Consider the following 16511-nt stretch of genomic DNA (forward strand, 5'->3'; position numbering starts at 1 on the left):
GGACTTCCGTCTTGTCTGAGTTCAGTTTCAGGCGGCTGTTCATCCACTCGGCTACTTCTTTCATCCCTTCGTGCAGGTTGGTTCTGGCGGTGGCGGGGTCGTTGGTGAGGGAGAGGATCAGCTGGGTGTCGTCTGTGTAGGAGATGATGTGGAGGCTGTGTTGGAGTGCGATGGCTGCGAGGGGGCTCATGTACACGTTGAAGAGGGTGGGGCTGAGTGATTATCCTTGTGGTACGCCGCAGATGACTTTGGTGGCCTCAGATCTGAACGAGGGGAGGTGGACTCTCTGGGTCGTCCGGCGAGGTACACGATGATCCACTCCAGTGCCTTCTCTTGGATTCAGACGTTGCTGAGGCGTTGTACTAGGGTGCGGTGGCAGACAGTATCGATCGCTGCAGAGAGATCCAGGAGGATGAGGGCCGCTGTTTCCCCGTTGTCGAGCAGGGTTCGGATGTCGTCGGTGGCTGCGATGAGGGCGGTCTCGGTGCTGGGATTGGCTCGGAAGCCGGACTGTGAGTGGTCGAGGGATCAGTTTGTCTCGAGGAAGGCGGCCAGCTGTCTGTTGACGGTCTTCTCGATGACTTTGGCTGGAAACTGAAGAAGCGAGATGGGATGGTAGTTCTTTAGGTCGGTGGGGTCTGCTGATTGTTTCTTCAGGAGGGCGCTGAGTTCGGCATGTTTCCAGCTCTCCGGGAAGGTGGCGGTGTTGAAGGAGCAGTTGATGATGTCCCGGAGTTGGGGTGCGATGACGGAGTTGGCCTTGTTGAAGACGTGGTGAGGGCATGGGTCGGTTGGTGATCCGGAGTTGATGGTGTTCATCGTGCGGATGGTGTCTTCGGTGTTGACTGGGGTCCAGTCGCGGAGGGTGGTGGTGGGGGGGCGTCCGTTCTGTGGTGGGGTGCGTGGTCTGTTCGTCAAAGCTGTTGTGTATGTCTGTGATCTTGCTGTGGAAGAACGTGGCGAGTGAGTCGCAGAGGTCTTGTGAGGGAGTGACATCGTTGTTTCCGGCGCTGGGGTTGGAGAGCTCTTGAACGATGCTAAAGAGCTCCTTGCTGTTGTGTGCGTTGTTGTCTAGTCGTTTCTTGAATGCTGTCTTCTTGGTGGTGTGGAACAGCTGGTGGTGTTTGCGGGTGGCGTACTTGAGGGCGGTCATGTTGTCTGTGGACAGGTTCTTTCGCCAGGCTCTCTCGAGGGTGTGCCAGTTCCTCTTGGAGTTCTTGAGGTCGTCGTTGAACCACGGGGCTTTCTTGCTTCCGGGCCTGTTGGGATGGGTTTTCAGGGGTGCGAGGTCGTCGGCGAAGTTGGTGATCCACTGTGCGAGGTTGAGGGCTGCTTAGTTGGGGTCCGTTGATCTGGCGGGAGGGTTCTGGTTCAGTGATGTGGTGAGCTGGTCGGTGGTGATCTTGTTCCAGCTCCTACGGGGAACCTGTTGCGGGTGGTGGTGAGTCGTGGTCTTTCTGAAGCTGAAGTGGACGCAGCTGTGGTCTGTCCAGTGGAGTCCGGTGGAGTGGCTGAAGGAGATGTGCTTGCTCGAGGAAAAGATTGGGTCGAGCGTGTGTCCTGCGTAGTGGGTGGGGGTGTTCACCAGTTGCTTGAGTCCGAGGTTGGCGAGGTTGTCCAGTAGGGTGGTGGTGTTGTCGTTGTTGTTCTCCAGGTGGAAGTTGAGGTCCCCTAGGAGGATGTAGTCAGCGGAGGGGAGGGTGTGCGGGCTGATGAAGTCTGCGATGTCTTCTCTGAATTGTGTGCGGGGTCCTGGGGGTCTGTAGATGAGGGTGCCTCTGAGTGTGGTCTTTGGGTCGGTGTGTATCTGGAAGTGGAGATGTTCGGCGGCTGTGAGGGTGTCTTCGGAGTTGGTCGATATACGGATGGTGTTCTTGTGGACGATGGCGATGCCTCCTCCAGTCTGGTTGACGCGGTCCCTCCGGGTGATCTTGTATCCGTCCGGGATGGCTATGGCGATGTCGGGTGCTGAGGAGGCGTTCATCCAGGTCTCCGTGAGAAAGGCGACGTCCGGAGATGTGGTGTCAAGCAGGTTCCAAAGTTCCACGGCATGTCTATGGACGGAGCGGGTGTTGAGCAGGATGCACTTCAGGTGGTTGCGGTTGGCGCTTGGCTTGGCGGGTGCGGGTGCGGGTGGGTTGCAGGTCCGGATGCAGGCGAACTTGCAGGATTGGTAGGTGAAGGGTCCGTGGGTGCGTCCTGGGGTGGCTTGGTGGAAGCCGGGGAGGCGTCCGGTGTTGAGTCCTCTCAGGGTGGCGGCGTCGTACGTCCGGCGAGTGGGATGGCATCTTCGGGGACCAGGTGGTCGGGTGCTGGGCGCAGTCCAGGCGCAGACGGGCTTGCCTTTGGCGCACAATCGGCGCGCCCGCTGCGCGTGAACGCTGCGCGTACGCGTGGACTCTGCCATAAATGGAGAGTGGTCGGGGCGGAACGAGGGAGGAGCAGCTGGGAGGCGGGAGCGGGGTGGTGAGTGGGGAGTGGAGCGATGAGAGGTGAGGCTGAAGGAGCGGGAGGACAGAGAGAACAGAAATACAATCAGGGACCAGTCAGGGGCACAACAGTGACAATCAGGGCACAACAGAGGGAGAAACGGAGTACTGGCACAAGCCAATAACAATCCAACAAAAACAAAAACAGTTACTGGCAGTGGCGGCGGCAAACGGGGACTGGGCACACGCAGGTGGGCCACGAGGCGGGTGGAGCGACTGGCACCGACCAGGTCAGGTCAGGTCACAGCTCCCCGCCTCGCGGGCCCCCCTTAAGTACTCAGTGGGAGGGACGAGCAGCGGGGTGGCGAGTGGGGAGGGGAGCGATGCGAGGTGAGGCTGAAGGAACGGGGGTGGGGCCGCGGGGGAGCAGCGGCAGGGAGCGGGGAGCGGGGTGGATCAGCGGGAGGACTGAGAGAACAGAAATACAATCAGGGGCACAGTAGAGACAAACAGGGGCAGGCAAACAGTCAGGGGCACAACAGCGGGAGAAAAACGGCGATGGAGCGGACAAACCAGTCGGGGGCACAACAGTGACAATCTGGGCCCAACAGCGGGAGAAACGGAGTACTGGCACAATACAATAACAATCCAACAAAAACAAAAGCAGTTACTGGCAGTGGCGGCGGCAAACGGGGACTGGGCACACGCAGGTGGGCCACGCGGCGGGTGGAGCGACCGGCACTGACCAGGTCAGGTCACAGCTCCCCGCCTCGCAGGCCCCCCTTAAGTACTCAGTGGGCGGGAGGAGCAGCGGGGAGGCGGGAGCGGGGTGGTGAGTGGGGCGATGCGAGGTGAGGCTGAAGGAACGGGGTGGGGCCGCGGGGGAGCAGCAGCGGGGAGCAGGGTGGATCAGCGGGAGGACGGAGAGAACAGAAATACAATCAGGGGCACAGCAGTGACAAACAGGGGGCAGGCAAACAGTCAGGGGCACAACAGCAAGAGAAAAACGGCGATGGAGCGGACAAACCAGTCAGGGGCACAACAGTGACAATCAGGGCACAACAGGGCACAACAGCGGGAGAAACGGAGTACTGGCACAATACAATAACAATCCAACAAAAACAAAAACAGTTACTGGCAGCGGCAAACGGGGACTGGGCACACGCAGGTGGGCCACGCGGCGGGTGGAGCGACCGGCACTGACCAGGAAGGAGCCATGCAGTAGGTGCAAGACAGAATTGGCTGGGGTCTCACAACGTCAACTTACAAGAATACTTTGGTGTTCTGAAATTAGCAAAATGTGAAGGTCAGATTTCAAATATGCAGGAAAATCACAATGATGTGCACAGCTCTTTTGCCAAGTGCACCTCGCCACAAACTGTCAACAAGAAGTCCTTTTATTTACAGATGAGAACTGAGTCATTAGCTGGAACACTGGTACTGGGGACCTGGGTAGCAGGAACTCAGTACACTTTAGCCAAAGATGCATCAAATACTCAGACTTACAGGGGTGCGAAAGACCTTTGCCATCTGTAACACAATTGGACAACGCATTGTTTCATGGAAGGAGCACTGGCACGGAGGACTAGTTAGCAGGTCTCAGTACAGTGTCTGAGTCAAAAATCAGCATCTAGTAGCTAAAAAGTGAGCAAAAGAGGGCTGTTTGGGGTGTGTGACTGCAACAAAAGCAGCTTTAGGAGGTAGAGGATGAGTTTCGCTGCTGGATCTGAAGTCTCATTAGGAGGTGCGAGGTGATTCTTACTTAGAGTACGCTGCCGTAGTCCAACTGGTGGGTAACAAGGGCTTGAGTGACAGTTCATCTGGTGTTGACGTGGAGCCATTTGAAGAAGTTATGGAGCATGCGGTAGAGTGAGGAAGCAGGCAGGGGTGACTGCATTGATCTGGCTTTTCATGGTGATCTTGCTGTCCAGGAAGATGCCATGGTTGAGGGCATGGTTTGTTGGGAGTTGGTGATGGTCCTAGTTAGGTAGGCCGTAAGAGTCGTTCCACGGGGAGGTGGCGAGACCTGCACTGGCTCCTCCGTCAACAAGAGGATAACCTTCAAGCTCCTCACCCACAAGGCACTCCACAACACCGGACCAGCGTACCTCAACAGACTACTCCGCTTCTACATTCCCACCCAACCAGCCTCGCCCTCGTCACAGTCCCCCGCATCCGAAGAGCGACCTCCGGCAGCAGATCTTTCTCCCACCTTGCCGCCAAGACCTGGAACACCCTCCCCACTCACCTACAGCAGACCCAAGACCTGCTGACCTTCTGGAGACTCCTCAAGACCTGGCTTTTCGAGCAGTAGCAGCACTCCCCAACCCCAGCGCCTTGAGACCCTCACGGGTAAGTAGTGCGCTTTACAAATGATATGATTGATTGATTTCTGGGATCAGCACTTCAGTTTTGTCTGTTTGACAATGGTGGCCATCATGATAGAGGGGTCTTCTAATAGCAGGGGATGAGCTGGGTGTCGCTGGCATAGGATATGATGTTTAGTTCATGGGTTTGGACGATGTTGGCCAAGAGGTCATGTAGGTGTTGAACAGTGTAGGGATGAGGGACGAGCCTTGGGACGCTGCAGATGATGTTCTGAGGTGAAAGGTGGCAGGTTTTCCAGTGAGGAAAGAGGCGATCCATTTGAGGTGGTTCTTTGGATTCCAATGTGGTGAAGCCTATTGATAAGGATGTGGTGCTGAACACTGCTGAGAGATTGAGGAGGATCAGGGCAGGCCGTTTCCCCCGGTTAAGGAGGGTTCTGATGTTGTCTGTGATAGAGATCAGGGCGGTTGTAGTGTTCTGGTTGGTGCGGAATCCAGATTCTGCACAGAATCTTCTTCGGCTCATGAGCGACACATTTTAAAGCCATATGGGCGAGGCGAAATGTTTCATCTGGGCATTTGGTTTATTTGTATAGAAATATTTGTGCACTACCCACTTTTTACACTATTTCACTTGGATTGTGTATTCACCAGGAGCAGCTATTACCAAATGTGTATGTTGGTTTAGCTTTGCTGTCCATAATACTGGTTTATATTACTGGTTATTATGTTATAGCATTTATTGATATGAGGGATTTTTCGTCAGTACTCATTAAGGATCCCCAAGATAAGAATGCATTCTAATGAATCTAAAAAAAGATTTTGTATTTCTACAGTAACAAGCAACCGAGCACGACAATGAAAGGAAGAATCAGGAGTTCATTGGATGTCAAAATTCACTATTTGTCACAATCCGGAATAAGCAGATAAAAATGTGGGTATGGCTACTATATATTTAATTATAGGGATTCTGAATTTTGATTTAACATGTGACAATATTAATCTTGTTCTGGAACAATAAGTAGCTAACTATTATCCTGGTCTCTACATTTGCCAACCTGGAGTACTGAGTGAGACAGTCAGGATGTGATATTATAGGAAAAAAACACAGCACTTAGTACTGCAAATGCAATGCTCAGTAAAGCTAAGAGCTTCCCTTCGATTGACGACGGCATACACTGCGTGTGCCAGAGCACTCAGGTTCTTGGCACAGATTTGGGGGAGTGTGCAGCAAAGTAGGTTGCTCCAAATCAAGAAAAGTCACTTAAATTCGGACTGGGACTTTCCCGGTCGAGGATGGGAGACATCTAGGGGTCCAATACAAGGAGGCTAGCTATTTAAATGGAAATTACAAGAAAATGTAAATATTCACTCAAAACTTAGAACTGATGTTAGCCAGTTTCCAAGAGTATGCAACTTTTGCAGATTTTGAAAATGAACCAGGCATGGATGACAATTTGTGATGTGGAAAAGCTGGGGTTGGAAATTGGGTTTCCTGGTACCACGAGGTAAACAACTCTGCCACCAAATCATGTCCACTCTAAAAAAACACAAACTAGAAAGCACTTTTCAGTATCGCGTTTCAAGACAGGAAGTGGACTCAAAAGGGTTTAATCTGATGGAGAAGGATGTAGCCCTGGCGCACTTTTGTATAAAACCTTACTTTTTACTCAAATAAAAGATACACACTTCCTCTATGACATGATGATGAAACAATGTACATGACATTTAGAAAACCCTCTGCCAAGCACTTGGGTGTGTTCCGGCACGTGGGTGGAGTTCCCAGACTAATCCCTTCAGAATGTGGTTATACTTCGTATACAATGATTGCAGAGTTCCTGCACTGCTTTCTCAGTAAACTTCCTCTCGTACATAGGCACGTGGACAAAAAAAACATTGAGTCAGCATGAAGAACACACCCAGCAGTGACTCCACCTTACACCCCAGGGGAAGACCATGATTCATAGGAGAAATATCCAGGGCAGGCCACGCTTGAGAGGGGGATGAAAACCGGTCTGGGACATTTTCAGATCTCGAAGATTTAATGAAGGAACCAATTAATATTCCCTGTCGTCACGCAGGCTGTACACTAAAATGTGTATTAATCTATTTTGTATAACTTTTAGTCCATCCCTCTTTCTAAAGTGCTCCCAGCAACCTCCGAGCCTGGTTCCTGTTTAATAAACCTTCAAGTACAACAAAACATTTATATGTTACCCTTCAAGGAGGAAGCCCTAAATCACTGAAACTTACCACTGAAATATGACTATTTACTACAACTTAGTTTCAATCTACGTTTCGCACTGCACTAAAGCTTTGGTGGCAAGAGGGGAATTGACGGGGGTTCAGGGACCCCATTTCTAAGCAACCGGACTCTGAATAATCTGTTTGATCAACCCTTTAAATAAATCAAAAGTAGTCAATCACCCTCACGGTCTGTGCTGGTGGTCGTGGGTGGGCATGTGCTCTCTATACTCATCTGCCAAGAAAGCAGGAAAATGTGAGATGTTTGTTAACCAGGTTAAATGCAATAAGGCCAGAAGAGGAACAATGAAGAAGGTGGTGATACACATCTGGCCTAGTGAAACAAGGAGGTGGAAAAAAAAGTGGGAGTATGAAAGGGACACAGTCCAATAGGGTCGTGTGGGCAAGTGGTCAAAGGAGGAACAAGGGGCAAGATTAAAAAGGCATTCGAACTGGGAAAAGGGGTAGAACATGGATGAGCAAGGGTATGATACAGACAGACAGATAGACCACAGCAAACGAAGTAAAGTGTAGATAGGATAAGAAGAAACAGACTTGCAAGGGAGGATGGATAAAAGAACAGTCAAGGTCAAAGTGACTACTGCAAGGGAGGGGAAATGAAGAGATTTTGTTTTTTTTAGCTCACCTACAATATGATTGGATTTTTTTTTATAACGCACGCAAATACCACAACAACGGGGTGTCCTGGTGTTAACAAGAACCATGCAGCCTACATTACTTAAATGGAGAATAAGCGGGTTCTAAGCAGTTTACTAAATGTGAACAAACACTTTTCAGCTAAGAAAGAAAGAAAAAAAAAAAAAAGAAGAGCATTTCATGCTTGGGAGGTGACCACCATAAAGGAACTGACACGGAAGCAGGCTTTTTTGAATTTAGGAATGCTGACAGTGACAAATACTGGAGCAAAGGTATCGCCCAGGAGTGTAGAAAGTGAAAAGAGAGGCCAGGTAACCCCCAAAAGACAGGTTATGTAAAGCCGAATGACAGAATGAAAGGGCCTTGAAGAGACCTTGTTTGAATGAAGAGCAGTGAGATGAGCAATAATGCTCACTCTCCTGCTTAACCCCAGATTTACACTGGCGGTTGACGGCTGGTGGCGGGTTGGCTATGGAGTGTATATTCAAATTGAGAAGTTAGTAATTCTCTTACTGCTTTTAGACATCTGGTTGACACATTTCAAATTCAACCCGGTAAGTTATACAGGGTTTAAAAATGGGCGGTCGTTTTAGAAACACCTTTACTTAAAGATGGTCTTTTGTACACCGCTGTGACGCCAAAAGACTGAAACATTGATGATAAATCCACTTTAACCTCTTACAGTACTAAGATTCATGCAAGGACTCTTGAGGGGAATTTTTAAGCGGATTAAAGCCACCACAAAACGTGTTACATTGTTCTAATGTTGGGACTATTGGATCAGCCAATGTTTGTCTATGTGACTGTTTTGATGGATGAATTGAAATCTAAAATAACTATACTGTTTTAGTATTAGCTCTTATTCTTGTGATACCAACTGTGGAAAAAGGTACAATATTTCCTTGAAAATTACTCCATGTTTAACCCCACGATGAGGTGGGCAGCTGCATTATAAATAAGCTGCAGCTTGAGGAGAAGGTAGCTGGGCAGATCTAAGAAGAAAGTTACATTAGTCCAGCTCATCGATGAGGGCTTGGTCCAAGGTTTTCATGGAGAGCTAAGAAGCAATGGAGTGATTATTCCAAATACTCTTCAATAAAGAAGTAGAGATAAGCTTGTTGATGTGTACCTCAAAGGAAAGATTAAGGTCAAAAGTAAGATTCCAGGCTCTGGAAGAAGGTGTTGAAGGAATGCCAAGAGTCTAGCCACCAGTTGGAGGACCAAATAGAGAGCTTTGCCAAACACAAAGACCTGGACAGGACTCTTGATCTGTACTGCTGGCCTAAGTACGCAAACGTGAAGCCAGCCACAAATGCCCTGTGTGGATTATTCTTAAGTCAAGGCATCCCATAAGACCAGCCATAAATTAAAAACGCGGACTTCACACTATCACGAGATAGTACTGAAAGAAACATTCTTTTTAGCTAAAGGGATATATTTTTTTTAATTACATTTGTACGTGAAGTAGAATGTATAGATTGTACTTTCAAGGAAGAGAAGGGAAAAAGGGACATTCGATGAAAGACCACTATTAATTTTCCATAAGCGAGTTTGAAAAGGCATGAAAGACTATCTTTTGGAGCACACCTCACTCTAGGATGCTAATACCACCTTTTTAATAAGTTGTGTTTCAGTCATCACTAAACCGCAACCATGGACATGTCACAGACTGATGGTGGACAGCACTAGCATCTGTCATATCAGACAATATATATATATATATATATATATATATATATATATATATATATTTTTTTTTTAACTACTATCCATCCCATCAAAAAAGTACTTAAATATTTAGGCATTACAAAAACAAGACTTCAAGGATCACATAAATAAAGTGAAACACAATTAGGAGCTGCAGATGGAAAGAGAAACCAGTTAAGGAATAGTGGCAGCTGGTAGCCCCGATGGCGGTGGCTAAGAGGGACAGTAGGTGGATAGAGCCCAGAGGGGGTATGACAACATAGGAAGGAGGCATTGAGCAGCAATTGTATGCCCACAGCTTACTCCTGATGTAGAAACAGCTACAATCCTGTATAGAGAGCTCTCTTAACATCTCTTTTGTGGCAGCTCTATGCTCTTTAAAGTATCACACTGAAACATACTAGAAAGCATTTCGCTGTCAGATCGGTCACAGATGCACAACTCAACGTGATATTTACACCCATGTACTAAAAAAAAATAACTAAAAACATGTCACATTTTCTTATGTGCTTACCATATAGTAGCCAGGAAGCAGCTTCTGCAGAAACTCTGCTTCTTTATGCTGGACAGTCTTAATGATGAACTCATCGTCTCCAGACACATAGAAGAGCGACCCACTGGCCCCCGAATTCGATAGTTCAATCAGGGATTCGTTGCAGAGGGAATACTGAAATGGAAAAAGACATGCTGTCACATTAACAGTTGCTAAAAGCAATTGTGTGTGTTGTGCTTATTGGAAATTGCAAGGAGAAATTAGAAAAACAATTCGGTCACCCCATACTACCCTCAGCAGTTTTGACGAGCTTAAGCCACTGAAAACCAAGTAGTATGAAAATACAAGTAGATGAGATCAAGGAAGAATGATCCCATGAGACACAAGATGACTATCTTGCATTAGTGATCATACCCCTACCGATATTAGACGTTATTTGTAATGAAATTAAAGACAAAACATGAAGGTGGACTTTTTTCGAAAGGCAATCGTGGGTTCTTAAAGAAAAAACACTGCACACAAGACCCAGTAACCAGACAAACACTCTTCTGATGAAGGGGAAGTAGAGCTTTCCTTCCTTGTAGGCGAGAAGGTGGTTTCATGGCAAAGGAGAGGGGCATTTGTTAAACATCGGGGATGCTGCTGTGATAAAAATATACTTAGGAAATCCCATACGAGAGATGCATTAGGAATTTCCAGGCAATGGTTTTTTAGGTCTCGCCTGTCAATGCGCTTGCGCATTGAGCTTGCGAGAATATAGGGGCTTAAACAGTTTAACCATCGGGGCGATTCCATGTGGTGCCCGTGAAAAGCAAGCTCAAAGCGCATGCGCATTGACCTAAAATGCGCGTGCACATGTAAGCCAGCCATCTGCCGCCAGCAGCTTCACTTCAGTTGAAAGGCATCCGCTCCGCCCCCTGCTGCATCAAAGGCTTTCGGTCGGGTCGCATTTCTCCTCCCCCCTCCCCACAGCAATGCCAAGAACTTTCACTTTCACGGCCGCCAGGCCGTGTCTCTCGTTTCTCCTCCCCCCTTCCCACTCGCTCATCAAAGGCTGCTCACTCCTTCTCCCCCGCCCCCCACCCCATCCAACTTGTCTTCATTTCGCGCTGATTTTTTTTTCTGGCCGCCAATGCTTGTTTTTATTTTCTACTGATTGTTTAGATCTCGCTTATTTCTCAGCAGCTTAATGAATAGTTGCCTCTTGCAATATTACTTTATCAGCCACGGTTCAGGAAATAACACTTCACTCGGAAGCAGACTTGTGCTTGTTTATCCCCTGAGGGCATCCAATGTATAATCATTCATTTGTGAAATCATTCTTACCCATCCGAATGTTTATTCCTCTCTTTGTGTGCACATTGCCTCGAATATGTGGGCAGCTGTGGGGCAGCTCAGGAGGCTATGTACCCTCACAGTGGCACCTTAAAGTCAAGGGTTGGAAACCAGGCACTGCAGAGTCCGCTTTTCATCCTTCCCGAGTCGATACAAAGAACACAATTTCATTGTGTAGTCATGCATAGCCTTTTATCCTTCGTATCTCGATACGGACTTGGGGTTGTCCATGCAACTGCTGTTCAGTTTGCGATGAGTCTTACACAATCATTATATTATAATTTGTCATTATGCATCAGGCCACGGTCAGGAGCTCTCCCCCCCTCCCCACAGCAATGCCAAGAGCTTTCACTTTCACGGCCGCCAAGCCGTGTCTCTCGTTTCTCCTCCCCCCTTGCTCATCAAAGGCTGCTCACTCTCCTTCTCCCCCGCCCCATCCGACTGGTCTTCATTTCGCGCCGATTTTTTTGGCGGGCCGTGTCTCTCGTTTCTCCTCCCCCCCCTTACCCCCTTCCCACTCGCTCATCAAAGGCTGCTCACTCCCCTTCTCCCCTGCCCCCCCCCACCCCATCAGACTGGTCTTCATTTCGCGTCGATTTTTTTTGCGGGCAGTGTCTCTCGTTTCTCCCCCCCCCCGGCCCCCCTCCCCACTCGCTCATCAAAGGCTGCTCACTTCCCTTCTCCCCCGCCCCCCACCCCATCCGACTTGTCTTCATTTCGCACCGATTTTTTTTTACGGCCGCCAATGCTGGTTTTTATTTTCTACTGATTGTTTAGATCTCGCTTATTTCTCCGCAGCTTAAAGAGTAGTTGCCTCTTGCAATATTACTGTATCAGCCACGGTTCAGGAAATAACACTTCACTCAGAAGTTGACTTGTGCTTGTTTATCCCCTGATGGCATCCAATGTATAATCATTCATTTGTGAATTCATTCTTACCCATCCGAATGTTTATACCTCTATTTGTGTGCACATTGCCTCGAATTTGTGGGCAGCTGTGGGGCAGCTCAGGAGGCTATGTACCCTCACAGTGGCACCTTCAAGTCAAGGGTTGGAAACCCGGCACTGCAGAGTCTGCTTTTCATCCTTCCAGAGTCGTTACAAAGAACACAATTTCGTTGTGTAGTCATGCATAGCCTTTTATCCGGCGTATTTCGATACGGACTTGGGGTTGTCCATGCAACTGCTGTTCAGTTTGCAATGAGTCTTGCACAATCATTATTTTACAATTTGTCATTATGCATCAGGCCACGGTCAGGAGCTATAAGAAGTTCTGGAAATAATGTCTTACTAGTTACCTGTTGGTTCTGGTGTGACCGGCTTTGCACAGAGAGGTTCGGACCTCAAGCATTAAAAATATTTGTTTTGAAAACGAGGTCAAACTATACATGTTTTGCAGGCAGTTCGTCACCAGAATTGACAAACTATTCCCATACTTAACTCCCTTGCATAGGACCTAGGAGCATCGCTTCTCCACATCAGTAAATCCTTTCTTTCCCCATAGAGAGTGTGTCCAACTCCATCAGGATGTTCTAGAGCTCAGAGTTCCAGAGCCCATGCAGCACCTGTAAGCAGCCTTCTTTCTTTCCTTCTCTTTTTCTTTATTTTCCTTCTATGTTTTGTTGTTGCAATCTTTCCTATTTTTTCATTTTTTCTTTCTTTCATTCCTTTTGCCTTCTTTTTTTCCTTTTTGCTTTTTCTGCTTCTTTCTTCATTTCTTGCCTTCTTTTTCATTTTTCCTACTTTTCCTCTTTCCTTCTTCCTTTACTTTCCTTTCCCTTCTTTCGGTCTTTATTTCCTTCTTTCTCCCTTTCTTCTCTTTCCTTCAATCTTCCTTTTTGTCTTCCTTGCCCTCATTTGTCTTTTTTTCAAAATTAATACATTTGCTATTATAAAAACAAACATAACTTTAAAAATTATTAGATTTACAAGACCAATAGCTCCAACTTTTCTAATGCGAGACCTATTGCATTTCCAATGCTTGTTATAATATATGAAGTTACGGCAATGTTATTACTTCCATTATGAGCGAACACTCATGCTTCTAGTTGGGAGCACAGGCAGGAGGTAATACATGTGGTTATCTCAAGACAACTCCGTTTTGGCAATGATCTTGTCCATCACTATTTAAGAACTGCTTTTAGGCAATAGGTTTTTCAGTGTTTCTGCTTTGTGAGACATGCAGTCACTGCAGGATCAACATGTCTAGAATTGTTGCTTACCAGGTAATCATCTGGTCGGATCCCGAAGAGTTCTCTGAAGTAACGGAAGGCCACAGGAGCATAGGTTTTAAATCGAAAGTCATTGTAGTGATGGGCTGGGGTCAGGTTGCTTCCTTCCCTGCAAGAACAGCAGTGTAGGGGGGAGATAGTTATTTTTGTGTGACAAAAACACCTTGCTACCCAGTTACAGAGGACTCTACAGATCTACCTTCGATATGCCCAAGTACAATAAAGTTGCTGATTAACTGCTATCACAACCACAAAGCACTGCCAACCCAGCTCTGCAATAGATACTACTAATCCACTATACCTCATCGCACGCACAAAAAAACAAATGCTGCCACAATCAATCGCAGTCAGCCTGGGAATAGAACACCCTCCTTTCAACTAAGTGATCAGTTCCAGAATTACTCCTTTTTGGAATGAAAATCAAACAAACTCCCACAACTCCATTTCATTTCAGACTGCTAACACACTGCAATGTCGGTCTTCCGGTCTGCAACGACCACGGTTCAGTCTTTTAAACCTTCATTCCGAAAGCTGTCTGTACTAGGACACAATAGCGCATTAACCGGGCGTGAAAAGTACCTTTGATGAGCTCAACAGTTTCAAGAACTTATTTCCTATTACACTTGAAACAAAGCTAAAGGAAAAGCACTGGCAAGTAGGAGAAGCAGTTTGGAAAATGAACAGTAAATACATTATGAATGGGGTTATAATATGCAAATTTGTAGAGTGCACTATCACCCTATGGCCTAGTGCAGAGCCTTCCAAACTGTGTTGTCGCGACATGGTACTGTGTCGCCTGACATGGGTGAGTGTGTCGCGCGATGACGCTGGTACTGCGCATAACAAGGTCGGTATCAGTTTTTTTTAATGAACTTGCTCTTCATCTTCTCCAAGCTAGTTTTAATTATGAATTTATGCTTTTATACAGTGCCAGTTACGCCCAAGGAAAACCTGAGAGCTTTTCAATTAAAATGCGGTACAAATAGAAAAGGCAGTTCGTACGCGGAGAAAGGAGAGGGAGACCGTTAGGCAAGTGTGCGCGGGTGGCACATGCGCAGTCCAGTTCGCAGAGACACCTCTTCTACCCATTCCCTGCAGGAGTGTTAGCCCAGGGACAAGGAGGAACGTCGGGGAGCACAATCCGGTGGCCGCCGGGCTCCGCTGTCTGTCTGAGCCCCCGTGGCACGGAGACGCCCGGGCGGTACCGCCACAATGAGAATCAAGCCCCCCCGTTCGCTGTACTTCAGCTGCTGGATGGCAGCCGCTGGCACAAAATTCAGGCCAACTTCGAGCAGTGAAAAAAAAAAAAGTCATGAGCACCACTTCATCACATGATGATGCTCTATTAACAAATGATAAGTGAAAAGGGTGAAGGTAAACGGGGTTGGTAGTGGTAGATTTGATTTTTTATGCTTTGTATTTGTTTGTTTGAGCTGACACTACGACTACACTATTAACTGTACAAATTCTAAAAGGCTCTTCATGGGCAGCGGCAACTCTGCAACATGCTTCCCTTGAAAAGCACGCTTTTACAACAGTTTGCACACATCAGGCAACACAAGAACGTCAGAGAGGACCGTCAGTAACTACAAATGCCTATTTTTGTCCTGTTGCCGGGTGAGATCAGAGCCACAGGAACACGAGTTAAGAGGGAAGGAGGAAATGGATCCACAGGTAAGGAAGAGGAGAACGTTATTAGGGACTGAAACTACATCAACCTTGGTCTGCTTAACAACTTCGCCCAAAGAACCGAAACCTGCTTAGCTCCCCCAGAATAGAAAAGTAAATGCAGGAAGGGTATAAGGTACCTTGAGGGCAGCAAATTCACAGCCAAAATATGAATAGCGCCCATGTCATAGCTTTCAGAATTTCCAAAGTTTAAAAGCGGGCCGCGTGACAATAAAATGCTGGTTCACTTTTAATCGAAATGCTTTGGTATTATATTTTTTGACAGTCAGAAGAAAATGCTAATAGAGTTCAGGACAGGCTTGTGATACTACAAGTGGGGCAACTTGAAAGCTGAGAAATATAATCAGATGGGAGTTTTCGGACAGTGAGTTCTGAAGGGGGTGGGGGCACCCTTTGAGTGCTGGTGGTGTACAGTTCTAGCTACATACCTAGTTCTGTTCCCAGGCAAGAAGTCTCTATACATTTTGTTATTTACAATTTCAAATCTATGACATATGTATTTGTCCTTAGCACTTATATGCAGTTAATTTAACCCACAGTTTTCTAGTAAAACTGAATTATGTCGCGAAATTATGCAAGTCTAAAAATGCAGTTAATTTAACCACCGGATTGCTAGGAAAACTGAATTACTGTGTCTTAAAATGATGCACGTCTAAAAACTGTGTAACCAACATGAAAAGTTTGGAAAGCACTGGCCTAGTGGGACCACTCGAAAAGCCAGGTCTTCAGCTTCTTGCGGAATTAAATAATTGACGAGGCGGTTCTAATGTGTAGCAGCAAGGCGTCCCATGCTTTAGTAGCAATGCAGGAGAAGACTCAATTGCCAGACCTGGTTTTCCGTATGTGTGGAATGTGTATAAGTAGGAGTCCAGATGAGCTGAGGTGTCTGGAAGGTTTGTGAAAGCAACACAGATTTGCTGATCCACTTTATGGACCAGTCCAATCCGTGACATAGTTTCAAAGGATTCATTAAACTGAAAAGATAGACGCTTGGCACACCCACACCGTAGAAGGAGCCTGCTACGACATTCGGCAGCGGAGTTCTAGATGGCAAGGAGCCCACAGCTTTGAAAGCAGGCGTTTGATGATATTCGGACACTTCTATCTTACCACCTTTATTCTGCCACTTTAACTAATTGCCCCAGTACCATCACATAGTTCTATGCAGTCTGAACGGGCACATTCGACTCACTCAAATCTCGCTTTCTGCATTTAGAATGCTAAGTTTTTTTTGCTTCACTATCACACAATGTCTCAAAGTTTGACAGATCGATATGTCATCAACACAAGAAGCAGCCAACATCATAAAAGCCATACCAGTAAATCAATAAAAAAACTGTAAACCCACAACGGCGCTTTTCGCCATCAAATTTGGTAAAGCCATGGGCCCAAACGGGGT

At 47.2% G+C, this 16511-nt stretch overlaps 1 protein-coding gene across 2 annotated transcripts in view; it reads right to left on the reverse strand.

The window, feature by feature from the left end:
- PIP5K1A (phosphatidylinositol-4-phosphate 5-kinase type 1 alpha) overlaps nucleotides 1-16511 on the reverse strand; it is a 171133-nt gene that overhangs the window by 92259 nt on the left and 62363 nt on the right. For both annotated transcript variants that reach the window (XM_086947355.1, XM_086947354.1), the window contains exons 5-6: nucleotides 13415-13532; nucleotides 9879-10031 (exon numbers count right to left, since the gene is read on the reverse strand). In XM_086947355.1, the coding sequence (XP_086803481.1) occupies nucleotides 9879-10031; nucleotides 13415-13532 (271 nt within the window). The remainder of the gene's footprint in view (nucleotides 1-9878; nucleotides 10032-13414; nucleotides 13533-16511) is intronic.

This window comes from Lissotriton vulgaris, chromosome 12 (genome assembly GCF_964263255.1).
Source record: "Lissotriton vulgaris chromosome 12, aLisVul1.2, whole genome shotgun sequence".
Taxonomy (NCBI): domain Eukaryota; kingdom Metazoa; phylum Chordata; class Amphibia; order Caudata; family Salamandridae; genus Lissotriton; species Lissotriton vulgaris.